General features: G+C 39.0%; 1 protein-coding gene and 1 pseudogene across 3 annotated transcripts; one reads left to right on the forward strand and one right to left on the reverse strand.

The window, feature by feature from the left end:
- The first annotated feature begins 51 nt into the window (after positions 1–51).
- KRCC1 (lysine rich coiled-coil 1) lies at positions 52–17428 on the forward strand. Of its 3 annotated transcripts, XM_054509730.2 has the most exons (4): positions 52–215; positions 11854–11959; positions 12591–12702; positions 16045–17428. In XM_054509730.2, exon 4 carries the CDS (start codon positions 16067–16069, stop codon positions 16838–16840), a length of 774 nt encoding a protein of 257 aa, XP_054365705.1. In that variant the 5' UTR covers positions 52–215; positions 11854–11959; positions 12591–12702; positions 16045–16066; the 3' UTR covers positions 16841–17428. The 3 variants fall into 3 exon arrangements, with proteins under 3 accessions (XP_054365705.1, XP_064428298.1, XP_045740543.1); XM_064572228.1 differs by lacking the exon at positions 11854–11959 and having other exon boundaries at positions 12530–12702; XM_045884587.3 differs by lacking the exon at positions 11854–11959.
- LOC123851083 (ribosomal protein uL24-like) lies at positions 13237–13717 on the reverse strand (annotated as a pseudogene).
- Positions 17429–21340: the final 3912 nt, after the last annotated feature.

Here is a 21340-nt window from a genome sequence, read left to right on the forward strand (position 1 = left end):
ATCCAGTCAGCCGGCGTTGGTGGCGGAGACTTCCCCTCAGGAAGCCGGGTCTCCGCCTCCTCCTCTCACCCCGCCTGCTCGGCGGCGGAGGCGGCGGTGGCGGCAGCGGCTGTCCCTGCCTCTCCGCCACCTCCACCCCGGCCTATTCCCCGGCCGGCGGCGTTGGCGGGGAGGGGGAACAGTAGTTGTAGACGCCCGCCCCTGCCTCAGAGAAGGTGAGTTCCCGCCCCGGCGGCGGGGGCGGCCCCGTCTTCAGCCCCTCAACTCCGCGGCCCAGGGACGGCTGGGCGCGCCCCGAATGTGCGCCATGGCCGACCGGGTCGGGGCCGGAGTCCGTCGGCCCCCCTCACCACCCGCCGCCCCTGCAAAGAGGCGCCACGGTCCCCAGGTGGAGCGTGGAGGGGAGAGGGAGCCTCAGCACGCTGAAGAAGCTAAGGATTGAGGGGGCAGAGAGGTGGCCAGGCAGAAGCCTGGGGGCCCTGGGACTGTCAGGGAAAGGGAAGCGGGATTGATGAGGAAGCTCCGAGATAAGGAAAGGGCCGGTGACGTGCGAGCGAGGAAACCTCGGCTGGGTGCGAATTCCACATCCGGGAAAGCGGGTACTTAGGCAGAAGCGGAGTTAGGACTTGGTCGAGTGTAGGAAGGAGCCCGGGAACTTAGAACTGCGGGGGCCCTGAGGGAGAGGAGAGGGGCGAGAGTTTTGAGTGGAGAGTTTTTCTAGGTTTTTCTGAGGGTAGCACCCTGTAAAACAGCTTCTAAGATTTATAGGGCTCTCTTGTTAGTGGTCTGAGTTCAGTACGGATCTACCAGTGTCAAGACAGCAAAGCGGACGTTAGTGAGAGCGGTGACAGATTTTATTCAGAAACTACCGACAGTAGGGGAAAGAGCTGAGCTCCATTCGGATTTGCTCAGAGCTGGCTGGGAGTTTAAAGGGGAAATGAGGGACTGGAGGAGAGGGGGAGTTCAAGAAGAGTCAGGGAGGTGAGAAATTACAAAGGGTTGTGCCTTGTGGATGCTGTTACGCCAGCTGTGTCTGCGTGCTGGCAAGTAGGGAAGTCAGGATCGATCCTCCCACAGCCGCTGGGAGACCTAGGCTTATCCTTCCTGATGATTACACTTGAGAGGAATGGCTTCCAGGTCTTTGAGAAGCCTTTGAGAAGGCTCCTGAGTTGTAGGAGGTACACATCCGTCTCAGAGACCGGGAGGATTCACAATCCAAAGCCCTTTTTAGTTAAACACTCTCAGAAAGAGAGGTCGGGGCCTGTCATCAGGTGTTGGCTCTAAAAACAGTACATCTATTTTGACAGCTTTGAGCTTTTTCTAGCAGGAGCTCCAAAGGGGACTGGGTCATCCCAGGGATTCCGCCTTAAGCTGCTGGAGGCCATGTTACACTTTGGGCAAGTCTTCGTGCAGGAGTTTGGAAGGAGGGTTTCTGCCCAAAGTTGTCACAGTTCTCACCAACACGTTTCCCCTAACACAAAAAGCTATTTCTTGATCATCTCAATTTAACAGATGTTTGAGTTCTTACAAGTACTATATGCCTGTGAACAGCCTGCTTGTTCCAAACTAGGAGGTAAGGCTGTAAGACAGTTTTGGAATGATTTTAGATGGTGGAGCTTGATCACATTGCAGATCTCAGTAAAACATTCAACCAACCTCAGTTTCATAATTTTTAGTATTTACTGTGTTGCCTTCTATTGCTTTTTTGTCTCCAGAGTGAAAGATGGTGGAAGCCAAAATATTGTAGAATAATTTAGGTTCCTTTTTTCTGGAGAGACATTAATAAATATAATAACCTAATGAAAATAACTTCGTTTTCACCCTCTTTTCGTGATATTTTCCATTTTTCTGTGCTATTTTACATATTTCACTTTGGAGGAATGGCAAAGTAGTAAAAAAAAAAAAAGTACACATTTCTTAAAACATTTCTGTAAGCACCTTATATAAATTCCATACACTAAAAATGGAATTAGTCAATGCAACCAAATGATGTTCTGTTAAAGGTCTCTTAGTAAAGGCAACCTTTGGAAGACTAGATTTAGTGTCTTCAGTCAGCCTAGGTTATCATTGTTCTGAGAAAAAAAATAAAATCTGGATTTATTTGTTTTCATACCAGACTTACTGCCTGTCACCAACAAGTAAGCCTGAGCAGTTTATAGGTGTCAAGACTACAATTTGGCTCTTACATCCAGATCACAGGAAGATTTGGAAACAGTTTCTCATGGAAAAACAGTTTTTTGCCAGATGACATTTTTTGTTTGTGTGTGTGATGACTTTGAATGTGTGCAATTACTTAAGACTTTATACAGTGTCAGTTCACACAATGCTAGCAGTAACCTTTCTTTGCAACTTCAAGATGGTATAATGAGAATACTGTAATAGGAATCTTAAGAAGTAATAGATTGTAGTGTTAGTTTGTCCACTAGCAGTAGGACCTGAGTAAGTCCCAAACTTTTCTTTCAAACTCAAAGTCCCAAATTTCTTTTTTGAGTTTTGTTGTCTGTGGGGAGGGAAAATTGGATTAGCCCAATTGAGTGGTTCTCAACCAGGGATTATTTACACCCCCACCCCAGAGGACATTTGGCAGTTTCTGGAGACATTTTTGGGTTTCCACCACTGGGCAAGAAAGGGCATGGTGAGCACAGGTGCTACTTGGCATCTATTTGATGTAGGGCAGAGATGCTGGCAAACATCCTAGAATGGACAGGGCTACCCCAACAAAGGATTCTCCTACCCAAGATGTCAGTAGTGTCAAGGTTGAGGACCTCTACACCAACCGAACTCTGAGGTCCTTGACAGCATTAAAATTATGAACTGACTTTACAGGTCCTTATTGATGTTCTTTCCATGGATTGGCTGTGTACTAGAACAGCAGTTCTAAAACATGAAACTTTGACCTATAATGGTTATCCGGTGACATTCAAAAGATGATGAAATACAGACCATTCACTAGGATTTGAAAAGATATAATTCGTTACCTAAGAGATTACCTCTTGTCACTTTATTTTGGGTAAATATCCTTCATTAACTGTTCAGTTAACTGCTACCTAACAAATGGCCAATATTGGTATATTATACTATTTAAAACAATGATAGGAGTCAATATATATTTTTTTAAAGATTTTATTTTATTTATTTGACAGAGCGCGCACAAGTAGGGGGAGCAGCAGGCAGAGGGAGAGGGAGAAGCAGGCTCCCCTCTGAGCAGGGAGCCTGACACAGGGCTCGATCCCAGGACTGCGGGATCATGACCTGAGCAGAAGGCAGCCACTTAATGACTGAGCCACCCAGGCACCCTGAGTCAATATATTTTTAGTTGAGATATTTGTGGGGTTTTTTTAAGTTTTTATTTATTTGTCAGAGTGAGAGAGCCCAAGCAGGGGGAATGGCAGGCAGAGGGAGAAGCAGGCTCAGAGCCCAATGCGGGACTCAATACCAGGACCCTGGGATCATGACCTGAGCTGAAGGCAGACGCTCAACCGACTGAGCCATCCAGGCACCCCTAGTTGAGATATTTGTAAAAGACTTAAGTAATTGCCAATCAAGAGAGTTCATAAACAAGAAGTGGGGGGGCGAGGGGAGTGTTGCTTAATTACTTACCCAGTATTTTTTTTTTCTAAAAAGACTAAGGAGATTCATGTAAAATGTATGAAAGAATTATCATGCATCCAGTTACTAAAATTCCAGTCACATTCAAGATCCTGATAGGACCATTAAAACTGCTTTGAAGAACCTCTTCTATCCATTTTCACCTATAGCTGTAACACTTCTAAGAGGAGGATTAAATATTGGCAAGCAGGGAATATATACAAGGTGTAAGATTACAAGTAGGAAATTGAGAAAGTAAACTCAATCACAAAAAAAAAACAAAGAAATACCACGTTACCAGACTTATATGAAAAGAAATATACATAGAATTTATGGTGAAGTTGTCATAAGATTTTCCAGGACACTGTAATTCATTCAGTGATGTTTCTCAAGTATTTTTGACCGTTAAAAAATTTTTCACCTGGTAATGATATTCCTGAAGAATCAGTAAAACAAAACCACAACAAACAATTCTTGCATATTTGCCTCTCTCTAAGAAAAAAAATTAAACGGACTCAGTTTTGGAACAAAAGGACATTTTTGACTCCTTATTGAATCTAACCCATTCACATAGCAATTGCCTAAAAATGTTTTCCTTTGTTTTCATGATATTAAGCAGAGATTTTGTCATTTGATCCAAATGACAAAATCTAGCTAATAGCTAACATGTTAACATTTATTCAGAAAACATTTATTGAGCTCCTGCTATATACCAGTTACTCTGCTCAGTACCAAGGACGTACAAATGAATTAGGCATAGCCCTTTAAAGAGCTTAGTATTAATGTTTGTTAGTGAAATTAGAAAAAGAAAAAGTGGAGAAAATGCTGGGGTTTCTTTAAGTTTATTTCTCTCTCAAATTACAGTAAAGGTGAGTGCTCCAGAGCTGGCATGGCTGCTTTGCCATTGCTGACACACAGCTTCCATCTCTGAGTCTGAAATGGCTGCAGAGGAAATGTGGGCTAAGTAGTGTAAGGCAGATTCTCCATGGGGGGTGGGAAGGAGACAGGTTATTTGACAACCTCTAAAACTGGTAAGAAATAGCAGGATGAGCACATTAGAGAAAATGCAGTTGTAAGTGTAGATCAGCCAGGACTCCTGGAATAATCAGGAGTAGTTCACACACACACACACACACACACGAGAGCACCACATGTAAATATATTGACAGCTGGATAGAATGGTTGGGGAGGAAGATGTCTGGAGAGACATTAATGATTTGTGAGTTTCAGATTTGTTGACTTTATTAGGTGTCAATATGTAAAAATATTGACTAAGCATGTTAAAACAACTAACAAGATTTCCCCTACTATATTCATCAAATATATATTAGGACATGAGCATTGGGGTTTCTCCCCGCTTCTTACAGACCCATTCACATTTACTAACCCTTTGGAAGAAATGGAGTGTATTTGCTGGCATTCTGATGTAGGATGTCTGCCTTGAACCGAGTAAAATTAACTTCACGAGCATGATCCTTGAATTAGCTAGCCATAGAGTACTTATGATTATTGATGTTCAAAGACTTAGTTTAGATAAAGACATAAATGTTATATTAAATGTGAAGTACTCCCAATTAATGATTTTGTTAATTCTTTTGTATTTTATCATTGGAAATATGCCATAGTAGTAAACCCTTAGTTATTTTTGTGATTGTTGTATTGGTGTAAAATAGCTAGAGCTTGGCAAACTTATAGATCAGATACTAATCTCATTTCCTGAAAAGGCAAGGTTAATAACCAACATAGCTAAGAGTATTTATGATGCAAACAGGTACAGGGCTGCATTTCTTTTTTTTTTTTTTAGATTTTATTTATTTATTTGAGAGAGAAAACAAGGGGAGGGGCAGAGGGAGAGGGAGAAGCAGACTCCCCGCTGAGCAGGGAGCCTCGGGGCTTGATCCCAGGACTATCCCAGGATCCGGATATCATGACCTGAGCCAAAGGCAGACGCTTGAGCTTAACCAACTGAGCCACCACCACCACCCAGGCTCCCCAAAGGGCTGCATTTCTGTTACAATTAAGATCTCTAAAAAACACTTAAATAGGTAAAAAGAAATAAAAACATGCAAAGATAACAAATAGTTACAAAAGAGCAAAGACAACAGGATCAGTTACCTAGTCTAAAACTTAATGGGATGCTCTGCTTAGTCTTTCCTGAAATTATAATAATGTTAAAAGATTGCAAAACTCAAGAGCAGGAACAAGGGAAGGATATCCATTCTCACCACTTCTATTCAGTATTGTACTGGAGGTCCTAGCCAGTACAGTCAGACAAGAAAAACAAAAGGTGTTCAGATGGGAGAGAAGTAACTGTCTCTCTTTGCAGATGATATGATCATGTATGTAGGAAAGAGCAAGGAATCTAGGAAAAGGCTACTAGAATAAGTTTAGCAAGGGGGTAAAATATAAGGCCCATATACAAAATCAGTATTTCTAAATGTTAGCAACAAACGTTTAGTAAGTTTAGATTTTAAAAAATACTATTTACTACTGCATCAAAAAAACAAAATACTTTCAGATAGCTTTAATGGAATACAGAGGCTACATCTCTGAGAGAAAGATGCAAATAATGGAAAAATATAAAACATCTCCTAATGCTTCTCAGTGAATTAGATTTAAAAGTATAAGACTATGCCATTTATTTGGTGTATTTTTTAAAGGGGAAGAATTGAGCTAAAACTAACCAGATTAACATTCTTACTCTGCCCATTTTTTCTTCAGAGGTATTTAATAAACTTTTTTTAAGACCATGCTGTATGATGTTTAAATGCCACCCCACAACACAAATGATGTGCTGTAGGGCATAAAATTTTTTCTTAGATTTTTCACTTAGGTTGATTTATTCACCAAACAGACTTACTAAAAACATTTTATACAATGCAAAAGTTCTAGTTTTGCAATTTGTAAATGGGTGGTTGGAATGTAACAAATTCTCTGACAATTCTAGAATTAAAGTAGAGTTGTTCTTAGTTTTTTATTAAGATATGAAGCTCTTTTAGGCAGTTTTGAATTATGAGTAACTCATATTACTCGTGTTTCATATTTAACATAATAGTTGATATATAATGTTTTTATTTAACTTTCACAATGGCTTTACATATTTTTACTGAAATAAAAAAGACCAAGCCTTCTCCAGCTATTGAATAGCCTACACAGTTTCATTTCTCCAAAATAAAAGATTCCATATTCTTGCTCTTTTCACTATGATATCTTTCCTAAAAGTAAATGAAAAAAAAAAAAGTAAATGAACAATGTGGGTGTTCATCTATAACTAGGCTTGCAGTATATGTGCAGTATAAATAGGAACTCAAGTTTTCAGAATTTTGCTAGATTTGTTCTGAAAATACTAGAAGGTACATCTTTAAAAAATACTCCAGATGAGTTTCGGTCAAGACAAACTATTTCTTGCTTGGGACCTAATACAGCCTATAAATAGTAAAATTAGCTAGTGTCCTGGGTGTCTCTGCTTGATACTCCATACTCTTTTGCGTATTATACATGGCACACATTAACACAATATGAACTGAAATCTTCAAAGAATTGGTTCAAAATCAGAGCAATCACAAAAGACAATGATCAAGTCTAACTTTCATTTCATTTTTATTATTATTTTTAAAAATTTATTTATTTTAGGGGTGCCTGGGTGGCTCAGTTGGTGAAGCATCTGCTTTCAGCTCAGGTCATGATCCCAGGGTCCTAGGATCAAGCCCCAGACAGCCTCCCTGCTCAGTGGAAAGTCTGCTTCCTTCTCCCTCCTCCCCTCCCCCTGCTTGTGCTCTCTCACAGGCTCCCTCTCCCTCTCTCAAATAAATAAATCTTTTTGAAAAAATAAAGATGTATCTATTTTAGAGAGAGAGAGCAGGGGGAGGGGCAGAGGGAGAAACAGAATCCCAAGCAGCTGGGAGCCTGACTCAGAGCTCGATCTCATGACCCCAAAATTATGACCTGAGCTGAAGTCAAGAGTCAGACGCTTAACCAACCGAGCCACCCAGGTGCCCCCTAAGTTTTCATTTTTAAAAAAGTCCCTCTGAAACACGAGTTAGCTTGAAATAAAAATTAGGTACTCCTGACAGGTACTCTTGCTCTGTTTACACATAATCTTTCCTTTATTTGGCTTTCTGTAGTTACTAGAATAATTGGTTGGGAGAACATTTCACAATGTCAGTTAAATAGATGAAATCCTGAATAACAATAAAAGTAGCTCATTCATTCAGCACTTACCATGTGCCATATACTCTTCTTTTTTTTTTTTTTTTTAGTGTTTTATTTATTCATGAGAGTCAGAGAGAGAGAGAGACAGACGCAGAGGCAGAGGGAGAAGCAGGCTCCCCAGCTAGTAGGGAGCCCAATGCGGGACTTGATCCCAGGACCCTGGGATCATGACCTGAGGCGAAGGCAGACGCTTAACCATCTGAGCCACCCAGGCGCCCGCCATATACTCTTCTAAGCATTTTACATGTATTCATTTCCTTAAGGCTCACAACGGCTCTTTGAGGTATAGATCATATCCCTATTTTAGAGATGAGGAACTTAAGGCATAGAGAGGTTGAGAATTTAACCAGGCTTACACAGCTAATTAAGTGCCAGAACTGACTCCAGAGTCCCTACGTCTGGCTTGTAAGAGCAATGAGGTAAGTGACCTAATATGACTGGCAGTAGTTCTGCATAGGTGAATTGGCCTTTGATAGGTGGATAATTTTTCTGGAAACAAAGCCAACATTTAAAAATCCAGTTTAGGGGCGCCTGGGTGGCTCAGTTGGTTAAGCGACTGCCTTCGGCTCAGGTCATGATCCTGGAGTCCCAGGATCGAGTCCCACATCGGGCTCCCTGCTCGGCGGGGAGTCTGCTTCTCCCTCTGACCCTCCCCCCTCTCATGTGCTCTCTCTCTCCTCTCATCTTCTCTCTCAAATAAATAAATAAAAAAAATCTTAAAAAAAAAAAATCCAGTTTAACAAATTAAGGCAAAATTATTTCTTTTTCCAAAACATCTGTTATAGATCTTTAAGCTCCTCTGGTACACTTTATTGAGATATACTTTACTTAAAATATACACATATTTGAAATGTGTAAGGCAATCAGTTTTTGACAGGTGTATACTCCCATGCAACCATTGTAAACAAAATGCCAAATATTTCTGTCAACACCAAAAGTTTTCTCAGGCCTCTTTATAATCCATCCCACCTTCTACCCCTGTTCCCAACAACCACTAATCTGCTTTCTATCACTATAGATTAGTTTATATGTCTAGAACTTTTTACAAATATAGAATCATACAGTAGGTACTCCTGTGTCTTGCACTAAGCATGGTTTTGAGATTCATCCATGTTATGTATATATTGCTATTTTGCTTCTTTTTATTGCTGAATAATTATATTGTATAGATATACCATGTTTTGTTTATCCATTAGCCTATTGGCAGACATTAAGGTTGTTTCAGGTTTGGGCTATTACAAATAAATCTGCTATGAACATTCATGTACAGGTCTTTGCATGGATGTATGTTTTCATTTCTCTTGGACTAATACAAGTGAAATGGCTGGGTCATGTGGTAGATGTTTAATGTTTAAAGAAATTATCAAACTGCTTTGTAAATTGTACCATTTTAAATTCTAACTAGTAATGTATGAGAATTCCAGTTGTTCACCATCCTCACCAACATTTGGTATTTTCAGTCCTATTAATTTTAATGACTTCCAGTGATGATGTAGGGTTTCAAGTCATATTTATATATATAAATTATTTTTTGAGGTTTCTGTTCAAATCTTTTGCCCATTTGAATTTGAATTTGTCTTATTGAGTCATAAGAGTTCTTTATATATTCTAGATATAAGTCCTTGGTCTGATATGTGAGATGGGAATATTTTCTATTTTATAGCTTGCTCTTCATTTTAACTTTAGAGTCATATGTAATTAAGTTATATACCTTACAACAATTCAGAAATAATTTAGAGAGATACTCTATATAATAAATATTTTTAAATATTCATCATCCTTTTAAAAATGTTTCTGACTTACAGTTCTTAAACTCATAATTTTTTTTTTTAAGATTTTATTTGTTTATTTGAGAGAGAGCATGCGAGCAGTGAGTGGGGAGGGGGAGAGGGAGAGGGAGAAGCAGGCTCCCCTCTGAGCAGGGAGCCTGACACAGCGCTCGATCCCAGGAACCTGGGAACATGACCTGAGCCAAAAGGCAGACGCCTAAACGACTGAGCCACCTAGGCGTCCGAAACTCATAATATTTTTAAGCAAACCTTTTTAATCTTTATACTGGTACTGAAAATTAAGCTTAATTTGAAGATACCCTGTAGAACCTTTAAATCAAATTTTTATGGAGTTTTTAATTACAAAGTAATGCTTTTTGCAGAAATTAAAACAATATAGACATGTGCAGAGAGCAAAATGTTAAATATTGTCTATTACTCCTTTCCTAAGCCCATTTCCCAATCCCCATTAAGTTTAGTGTATATCTTTTCTGATTTTTTCCTATGGATATTGTAATATGCAAGATCAGACTGTCAAATCAGACTAACACAAATCAGTAATATTACCTAGTTTCAAGTTTAAGTATTTCAAGGATACAATCAATCACGCAACTCTAAAGAAGCAGAGATATCTAGGACATGAAAGATGGCTCCTCAAACCATGTTTTCCTACACTGGTCATGCATCTCTGACCCAAAATAATAGATGAGGTTTCTAAGTGAGGGTCACCTCTCCCAGTGGGAGTATTTAAGTTATGAACCATCTCCATTTTATACTTCCTAGTTTATGCCTCATAGATCCTGAATTTATTTACTACGGATAATCCTTAGCCAGGGACATCCTGCTAAGGGCATGTCAAAAATAAGTTCCCTTTCTTTTTTTTTTTAAATATTTTATTTATTTATTCATGAGAGAGAGAGAGAGGCAGAGGCAGAGGGAGAAGCAGGCTCCCCGCGGAGCAGGGAGCCCGATGCGGGACTCGATCCCAGGACCCTGGGATCATGACCTGAGCTGAAGGCAGACGCTTAACCGACTGAGCCACCCAGGCGTCCCAGTTCCCTTTCTCCTAGCTAGTATCATTCGTCTCTTTAGAGGTCCAGAAGTCACCTACCTTCTTCCCTCTCCCCCCGGCCCCAGGAAAGGAAGTAAATGGGTTGCAGGCCCCCTCCTTTAACTCCTCCTTACAATAAACATATATGAATATAATTAGTTTTTTGGTTCTATATGTTAAGTGTTTTTACACTAAAATTGGATTTTAGATTGATCAATAGATAGGTAAATAGGTAGACAGACTTCTACATCATTTTTCCCCCTTAATGTATCATGGACATTTCTCCACGACAGTACATGTAGTTCCAACTCATTCATTTAAATGGCTGCATAGGAAGTAAAATTCTGATGTTCCATGATTGGTATCATTTTTATAAACTAGTGAATTTCCATGAAATAAATTTCAACTGTTAGTAACTTAGATAGTAGTATAGACCTAAAGTGTAAATGTGGTCATTTTGGTATAGATTATTTATTCTGGTGAGAAATGCTTTGAACAAAAGTTCTGGAAATTAATATGTGAATAGGACTATAGGGTTTTTTTAATTCTTATGTTAATCCTCATACATTATATCATTAATTTTAGATGAAGTGTTCCATGATTCATTGTTTGTGCATAACACCCAGTGCTCCATGCAGAATGTGCCCTCCTCAATACCCACCACCAGGCTAACCCATCCACCCACCCCCTCCCCTGAATATGACTATAGTTTTGAGTGGCTTATCTGAACCTTGTTTAGTGAGCCTTGCTTGTGATCATGTTTGTACCAACTATGGAGGACTCTTGCCCACCACAGGTAAAGATGGTTTGTGGTTAGTCTGTGTGATTCCCAGATAACATTAGGGATATAGCTAGAATCAGAGACTATCCTAAAATAAACTGCATGTCTTGAAATTGTCTGCTATAAAACACAAAAATGCCAAGGCCAGATTTCTTAGCCCAATCTTTCAATAAAGTCCAGACTCCTACTGGTGACCCAGTAACTTCTCTTTTAGAATGGTATTTTCTGGACTGAATAAACATATATTACCAAAGTAAACACTAAAGACTTACTAAATGTTTTCATACTGAAATTTCATTCTAATTAGCAAAAAGCTAGTATATAGCCTTGCAGGCACTCAGGAAATTAAAATATGAGATGGTATATGAAATGATATCTATTTAAAGATTGAAAATATTACCTTAAATGTTTAATATGATCTTCTATCTTACCTCCCTTTATTTTATTCATAGATACCACGTTGAATGAACAAATATTCAACTTTTATAGTTACCCTTTGTAAAAGGAGTATGGGGAGTAGGGATATAGTTTGAATTGCAAAGGATTTCACATTATGAGGTAGGTTGAAAATAGAGATCTTCTAGATCAAAGAATTATTTCTACGAAGCTGACTTTTATTTGAAAGCAAGCAAAACTCTATTCTTAAACTCTTAGTTCAGACTAAATATATTAAAAATCATGAATGCTATCTGCAAATTTAGAGGTGGAAATTTGAGGTCACTTTGTTCTAAAACAAAATATTATTTATTTTTCTGGGGTAAAATATATGCTCAAAGAGTTAGCCTAACTTTCAGACTTACAGGAAGTAAAATGATAAGAAATTGGAGATGGATTTGTGAATTTTCAGTTGGTGAATCTCTGTTGATGGTATAATTCTAAACTTTGAACTATTTAATCTTTTTTTTTTTAAAGATTTTATTTATTTATTTATTTGAGAGAGAGAGAATGAGAGAGAACACATGAGAGGGGGGAGGGTCAGAGGGAGAAGCCGAGCAGGGAGCCCGATGCGGGACTCGATCCTGGGACTCCAGGATCATGACCTGAGCCGAAGGCAGTCGCTTAACCAACTGAGCCACCCAGGCGCCCTGAACTATTTAATCTTTATAACAAGATTTCACTTGGTTTCAGATGACTGGGAATAGAGTATTAGACAAAATCGATTTGGGGATCTCTGCATCGTGTTTTTTAGCTCCCTGGTTGTTGCACAGTCTCACCATGTGGGAAAATCCATGCTAGAAAACTGAAGAAATTAATGGGTGACTATGATCAGATTTCTTCACCAAGTTCTCAGCCTGAGAAGGGTAAGTTTCCATTCACCTCTTTATTGATCTCTGCATGATTTGTGGACTGTGGGGACTGACTTTTCTCACCTATCATGCCTTCAGGGTTCATCCATGTTGTACCATGTATCAGCACTTCATTCTTTTTATTGCTGAGTAATATTCCATTGTATGAATATACTGCACACTATTTACCCATTCAGCAGTTAATGGACATTGAGTTGTTTCTACTTTTTAGCTGTTAATGAATATTGCTGCTGTGAACATTTGTGTTCAAGTTTTTGTGTGAACATAGGTTTTCAGTTCTCTCGGGTGTATACCTAGGAGTGAAATTGCTGGGTAATAAGGTAACACTGTGTTTAACGTTTTGAGGAATTGCCATTCCTGTTTTTCTTTTTTCTTTTTAATTAGAAAATGTTTCCAGTGGTTATTCATAAAATTATTAATCAAAACAGCAAAAGTAGATTCACAGAGCCACATATCAGTAACAAAACAGGAAGGAAATGAAATATTCAAGAGACATTTTGAAAAGTTTCAAAGGAATACATAATCAGGCTAAAAATCTACAGTTAAGGCTATGGTTGCACAACAGATTATATTCATTCCTGCATTTTTCTCAATAAGTTCTTCCTTATATTTGCCTTTCTCTTTTCCACCTTGTTGAGATTTGGCTTTGCATTCAAGAATTTTTTTCAGATCTTTGTCCAGTTTTATCCTGGTGATAACCACCTTGCTTGGGTGAATGTCCACATGGACAGTTGTGCCATTAGCCTTCCCCCATTGTACCCGCTTGATGTAGATGACCTATTTCTTTCTAACACCTGGACAACCTTGCTGATTTGTTGACCTTTATAGTGTCCTCAAACCACCTGGACCTCATTATCCCTGCGGATGGGCATGTAGCAGATGTTGTACTTTTCCCAAAGCTCCTGGAGAGTGGGGAAGACACGATCTTCCCGTGCATGTGCAAGGAGACACGGAAGTGGCATTTGGGGTTTTTGCTGCCATCTGAGGTCAGGAAGGGATTGAACTTCATGGTGACCATCTACCTGGCTCTGGGTAGGCTCAGAACTGTGGGCACAGGGCTGGAAGTCCAGACTGTTTTTCAGAATAGCTGTACATTTTACATCCCCACAAGCAATGAATGAAGTTACTAGTTTTTCCATATCCTTGCCAACACTTAATATCATTGCCTTTTTTTATTATAGCCATCTATGTGGGTATGAAGTATCAAAAAATTTTAAACATAAAAGTAGAGAAAATAGTATAGTGAACCTTCACATACCCATCATCCAGTTTCAACGATTATCAACGTCTTTTTAATCTCGTTAGTGACTTTGTAAAAACAGCTTTACAGAGGTATAGTTAACATATAGTAAACTGTACATACTTAAAATACACAATTTGATGGGTTTTGACAGATGTATATACCATCAAATGATCAATATAGTAAACATACATCCAGACCCCAAAAAGTACCCTTTATAATCATCCCGCCCACCGCTCCCTGCCTCATCCCCAAGCAAACACTGTTACTATAGATAAGTTTGCATTTTCTAGAGTTTTATTTAATGGAATCATATATTATGTACTCTTCTGTCAGGTTTCTTTCCCTCAGCATAATTATTTTGAGATTCATCCATATTGTTGGCTGTTTCGATGGTTTATTCCTTTTTATCACTGATAGTATTTCATTGTATGGATATACCACTGTTTGATTGTTCCATTTACCTGTTGATCATCATTTTGGTTTTTTCCTTTCTGGGGCTATTACAAATAAAATTGCCATGAACATTCATGTATCAGTCCTTGTATGGACATATACTTTCTTTTCTTTTGGGGGCAATATCTAGGAATGGAAGAACTAGATCATACAGTAGGCGTATGTTTAACTTCCTCAGAAACTACCAGGCTGTGTGTTAGTGGTTGTACCATTTTACATCGCCAACCAGCAATGTATGAGAATTCTAGTTGTTCCACATGCTCACCAACAACACTGATAATGTCATTCTTTTGATCTCATTCTAGTGAGCGCTCATACTGGTGTCTCATTGTGGTTTTAATGGACATTGACTTGATGACTAATGTTATCTTTTCATGTGTTCATTGGCCATTTGTATATATTCTTTTCTGAAGTGTCTGTTCAAATCTTTTGCCTATATTTAATCAAATATTTGTTACATTATTTTATTCTAGTTAGAATTTTTATACTATTTAAGTTGAATAGGAGCTAAATTTTCTGACTCACCAAATGAGGCTTCATTTAGACATTATTTTTAATCTCAAATTTCCAGAAAAGATAGCTGATCATTAGTGACTCTAGACTGCTGTTGTCAGGCTTATTTCTTTCTGTTAAAGGGAAGAAATGTTCTGTTCTACATGGGGTATGCAGCCTCCTGATTTTTGGAGACAGAGTATGTCGCCAAAAATATCTAGGGCATTATCATCTTGTAGTAAGATATTTGCACTTATGCAGGATTTGAGGGAGGGGAAAGAAAGAAATCAGGAATGGTGCTACCCCCACCAAAAGAATCAAACAAGCCAACAAAAAACTAGTGTATCTACTTTATATTTCTTCTGAAACTTTTCTCTGCATCAATCTGACCCCCTCTCAGCTTTCACCTCCATTTCCTCCCTTAACCCTCCCACCAGTGTTTTAATAGAGAACAAACCAAAAAGACATTCTAGAATGCTTTTTTCACCAATCAGAAGTAACAGAATGAAATTCAAGCCCTATACAGAAGGTATGGAACTCTGTTCCCTCATCTTCTCTCATGCCCTATACAAAAGAGTGGTTTCATCTTATAGCTGAATTTCTAATTTCCAGCATTCCCAAACCATTTTGTAAACATCCTTTTATTAAGTCTTACAGTACTCTAGTCAGGTAAGTATGTATCTTTATTTTATTTTGTTTGAGTAAACTGAAGAGTTTAAAAATTAAGTTAGTTTTCTATGGTTCTATTACTTCTCTTAGAAAACAATATACAAGAAACTGATTAAATCAGAACTTTAGAAAATATATGAGCATTTTATCAGGCCACTTATCAGGGATCTATAGTCCTTATCCACACATCCCTGTGTCTTACATTTTCAGCCATACAACAGAACCCTATATTCCATCTCCTTTCTGCCCTCTTCATCCCACTTCTGAGAAAGATAAAGCTACTTGTAAGTGGCTTAGGAGATATTTGACTATCCTCATGTACCTTTTTGACATACAGTGTCATGGTATTTAACTTTTATGCTGAATTAGGTTTTAATTTGTTTGGGCTTCTTTGTTTTTTGAAGCTCTCTTCAAGAGCAAAGGAAATACTCAGAATAAAATAATCTAGTAAGAAGACTTTTCTCCCATCTTCTCTACAGAGAATCCCTTGTTGTCAACCTAATGAAGCATTCAAAGAAGACATATGACTCTTTTCAAGATGAACTTGAAGATTATATCAAAGTGCAGAAAGCCAGAGGCTTAGAGCCAAGGACTTGTTTCAGAAAGATGAGAGACAACTGTTTGGAAACCTGTAGATACAAAGAAGAGCTTGATTACCGACCAAGGTATAGAATGTTTGATCAAAGACTCTCATCTGAAACCGGGCAGACCTACCCAAGATCATGCCCTAGTTCACAAAAAGTGGAAAACCGGTTACCTCAGTGGCTACCAGCTCATGACAGCAGGCTAAGACTAGACTCCCTGAGCTACTGTCAATTCACCAGGGACTGTTTCTCAGAAAAACGAGAACCCCTTAACCTTAGTCAGCGAGAATATAACTGTAGCTCATACAGTGTAGAATCTGGAGTTCACAAGCACCTCTCCTCAGAAAACAGTGCCAGTGGCCATCCAGCCAATCATAAACAGCTACATCAGAAGGGGAAAAAGCACCCGGAGGAAGGCAGAGAAAAACCAGAGGAGGAGCGGCCCAAGCATAAGAGAAAAAAAGGTTGCGAGGAAACAGATTTAGATAAACACAAGAACTTCCAAAGAAACAAAACACAGATGGAAACAGTCAGGGTCAGTACAGAAAAGCTTAAGAATCGAAAGGAGAAAAAAAGCCGAAATGGAGCCTCTAAGAAAGAGGAACGTAAGCGTAGAAAAGAGAAAAAGGAACAAGGTAAAGAGAGGACAGAGGAGGAAATGCTTTGGGACCAGTCTATCCTTGGATTTTGAAGCTCTTGAGTTGGTTCTCTTGAGGTTAAATTGAAAAAATAGTTGAGGGGCCTGGTTTTCTGACGTTCATGTTCATATCGATTCTTTCCTGTGAACAGGTACTGCAACTTCTAACAACAGGCCAAGTGAACAGAAAGTATTTAATACGCTTACTCTCCAACATGGAAATTACTTTTCCTCATTTTCTAAAAGCATCCTTACATTCTCATATAATGTGATTTCCCTTAATGACAGTGGCTCTGCTTTTACTCATCAAACTGCGATGATGGTAGAAGTATTTTTCCCTTGGGAGGTCATTTATTTTAAATTGGAGTATTAATAGGTTTTGCAGAATCTATTTCTTGATTGGGTTTGTTTTAGTTTTGGGTGGGGTATTTTTCATTAGTTTTCTCTATGACAATTTAGACTGTTTTTTTTTCCTTTTTAGATCTAACTTGCAGTGTATTTTCTAGATTGGAAGGTGGAGAACGAAATACATTATAATAATAATAAGCTAAGGTTACATATAGTTTTAAAAGTTTCAAAGAGTCTTGATACAAAATCAGTTTATATTCTGGAAATATTTATAATAAAGAGTTCTGATTTCTACATTTTCTTGTTCTGTGTCAATGATCTGTTCCCATTCAATAATGATTTTCTTTTGGAAGAGAAATAACTGAGCAGCTTGTACTTAAGAGGCAAGATCACACTTTGCAGTTGTAAAAATTCTTACTGTACCTTGCTTATTCATATTTAAACCCACTTTTTAGGATAGAACTCTATTAATGACCACAATTTTTCCAAATAGCTGAAATTGAAGAGAGAGGAATTTATAAGAAATAAAATGCTAGCAGATTATTCTTTCCTAACCAATGTTTTCATTCTGATAATCCCCCCTTTTTTATGATAAGCATATGGAGTATTAGAGCATCAATATCTTGTAGAAAGACCTATGGCCTAGGAATCTGAATCCCAAAATTCTAGTCTCAGCTATGCCATCAAGTTGTTATGTGACTTGGGGGGAGTCACTTAACTTCATTTTCCTCATTATCTAATATGATTAGGATTGGCCTCTAAAATGCCTTGGATAATAAGATTGTGTGATATGAAAATTCTCTGCATTCACAATGCTGTGTTTACATATCTATTTTAATATTTTAACTTTAGGATTATTTTGCTAAAAGTGTTTTTAGTTATTCTGCTAAAAGCGTTTTTAACTTATATGCTAAAAGATATATAAATAAAATATATAAATATATCTATTCCCTCCCACCCATCCTTTTGCATATAACCGGTCTCCCTACCCTTGCTGAGCTGCTGCCTTACTCAGCCCTGACCCTTCTCTGGGTCACATCACCTAGCCTCCTACCACCCTGGGCCCCAAATAGCCAAAGAAGGAAGGAAGGAAGGGGAGGAGGGAGGGAGAGAGGGTAGATGACCCATTTTATTTTAAACTAATGACCACAAACCTCCAATCCATCAAGTTTCCATAGTAAGTTTCCCACTCAAAGATACCACTTTTATATTCTCCTCTCTCCTCAAATCTTTCCCTTCCTTGCACCTTCCATATAGGCCTCCTTTCTCAGCTCATGACTTCACCTCACACTCCAGTGAGAAAATAGAAGCCTTCAGAAGGGGCCTTAACTCATTGCTGTACCACCAGATTTATAAACTTCCCTCAAGAACTCTGTTCTCCATCTTCCCTCCTGTTACAACAAAGGTGTCCCTGCTCTTATTAAAGACAAGTCTCCCCTCATGTGCTGGATCCTACATCCTTTCACCTTCTTGAGGTCTTCATCTCTCCTGCACCATGAATCTCTCCTCCTCTACTGGATTATTCCATTAGTATGCAAACATGCTTCTGTTTCCCCTCTACAAAAAACAAAAACAACTCCCTTGACCCCCATATCCTTTTTCAGCTACCTCCTTTCTCCGTGACATCAAAACTCGCCTACACAAGCTGTCTACACTTTCTCACCCCTCATTCTCTCCTTCACCTATTCCATCTAATTTTCTGTCCCTACTGCTTCTCTGAAGCTATTCTTGTCAGTCAAGGTCTCCAATGGCCTCGATGTTAAATCCAATGGATATTTTTTATTTGGATTCAGTTCAGCCTCTAGCAACTCCCATCTGGTTTGTCAGTCCCTCTTCCTTGAAATGCTCTTCCCTCAGCCGTCATAGCACCACATTCTCCTGATTTTCCTTACCTCTGTAGCCCCTCCAGCTCATGGGCTCCTTTCCTGGTTCCTCCTCCCCCTACCTACCTCTAAATACGTCATCATGTATGGTGTATCAGGGACCAATCCTAGACCACCACTCTGTAATCTCACATCCTAAGTGATCTTATCCAGGCCCATGGCTTTAATTTACCTGTATGTTCTTGTAGATTACATGTTCCCAACCCCCCAGATTCATATGTTGGAATCTAATCCCCAATGTCATGGTATATGGAGGTGCGGAGGCCAGAGAGCTAGCTCAGCCACCTAGCCTATGGTAATTTGTTATAGCAGCCCAAACTGTCTAAGACAGCTGATGACCTCTAAATTTCTATTTCTAGACTAAATCTTCTCCCTGAGTTCTAGACTCATATCCAACTACACTTGTTAATATTAGAAACTCAAGAGTATTTGCTTCCCTCATCACCAGTCATTCCTCCCACCTCCTCCCTGTCCAGTTTCCCCATCTCTGTGAATAACACCACCAATTAAATTGTTCAACCCTTCCTCTCCTACATCAGATCCATCAGTAATTCCTCCTGGTTATATCATCAAATTCGCTCTCCTATTGTCCAGTTCTCTGCACCTTCATTGACACCATCCCGTCCCAAACCATCATTTATCCTTGTACCAAACAGGACAAACAAGTCTAAAGAGAACTGCTACCTCCTTTCAAAAGGAGGTTTCTTCCAGCAAAACTGGAAGAACTCATCACATGTTCTGAGTTGGTGAGTGCAAAGCTGCAACAGAGGCACCCAGTGATCCACTGCTCTTATGATCATCTACGCCCTGAGGATTTCAGAAATACCCAGCAACTATTTCCTTCAGAAGGACAGACCATGCCTCAAAACAAACAAAACAAAAAACCTGCTAGGTTGAGAAACCAAATCGAGCAGGGAAATAACAGTAGGAGTAAGGAAAAGAAAAGGTTCAAATAGGGAGCAGGGAAAGGTCCCAGAGGAAGCAAAACCCAGAAACAACTGTAACAGCAAAATATAACATCAAAGGTTCTTACCTTGGCAGGCAAGACCTGTAGGCCAATGGGAAATAGAGCAGACTTTTCTGAAGCAGGCTTAGCCCTGAGAGGCAGAGAAATAACCATGTTTGGCACCCTTCACAGTAACAAAGAGGGAGCCCTGAGCTGTGAAGCTGGGAAAGGTACCCTTGGCCATTCCCTTGTCCTCAGAAATGTCCTTCCAGTAGTCAGGGTTAACACATTTCATTTAAATTTTGGAAAAGAGGAGGAGAATGTGATCTCACCACATGTAAGGTATTACAAGAGAAAAATGAACTGTGAACTATTTTGACAGAAAGACACCAGAAAAATGTAGACACAAAACAGATGAAAACTCTGACCTAACACTTCAGAAAGGGCTGAAATAAGACAATGATGAAAGCTTTGAGAATGCATCAACCAGAAAAATAGCTCTGGAATAAAATGGCCAGGCAACTATGTAAATGAAAAAGAAAAATAATTATTAATTTCAGGGAAAATAAAATGTAGTGCAGTAAAAAAAAAAAAGTAATTCTATTTTTCAGTCAGAAATATTCATGGAGCTCAGCTAGACATGGTTACAAAACAATGATCCCAACAGACACAGGAAAAAATCAGCAAAAGAAAAAAAGCATTTCAGAAATAAAAAGAATACAAGAGAGTATAGACAACATAGAAAAAGGAAATAAAGGGTAAAAAGGAGAATAATGAAGATAATGCAAAAAAAATAAGGAAAATAATACAAAAGACTTGCAAGAAGGTGATAAAGATACAAAGTAAGCAAAGGAAACTCAAATATACTTGGAGGCTCTAAAGAAGAAAACATGCAATGAAGCAGAACAAACATTTAAAACTGTGTTTATTGAGGTATAATTTGTGTTTATTAATGGCACTATGTATATACATTTGCAAAACAGTTGCAGGTGTGCATGCAAAATGTTGTGGACTTGTTTAGGCAACGCATAGAGTGTTGTGGACTCTCAGACCCTGAGCGATAACTCCCAAGATAGTTTTGAACTTTCAGATCTAACAAACTTGATTTTGAACTCCAGTTGGACACTTCCAAGTATGTATGGTACATTCTTTGTTGGGGTAAATGGCAGCAATAATTCTCCCTCCCTGTACCACCCCTGAGGTGGTCCCTTCCCATACTGCTGGACTTGGCCATGGGACTTGGTTTGGCCAATGGGAGAATAGCAAGCGAGATTTGGAAAGTGCCCCTGTTTGCCCTTATGCTACTTTTGGAACTCAGCCACCTTGTACAAGCCCTGCTGAATCATGAGGGACTCGTGGCCATGTCTCCATCACCCA

The sequence above is a fragment of the Mirounga angustirostris genome, unplaced genomic scaffold, assembly GCF_029215605.1.
Source record: "Mirounga angustirostris isolate CCGP_5_RB_7025 unplaced genomic scaffold, mMirAng1.0.hap1 SCAF_10, whole genome shotgun sequence".
Taxonomy (NCBI): Eukaryota; Metazoa; Chordata; class Mammalia; order Carnivora; family Phocidae; genus Mirounga; species Mirounga angustirostris.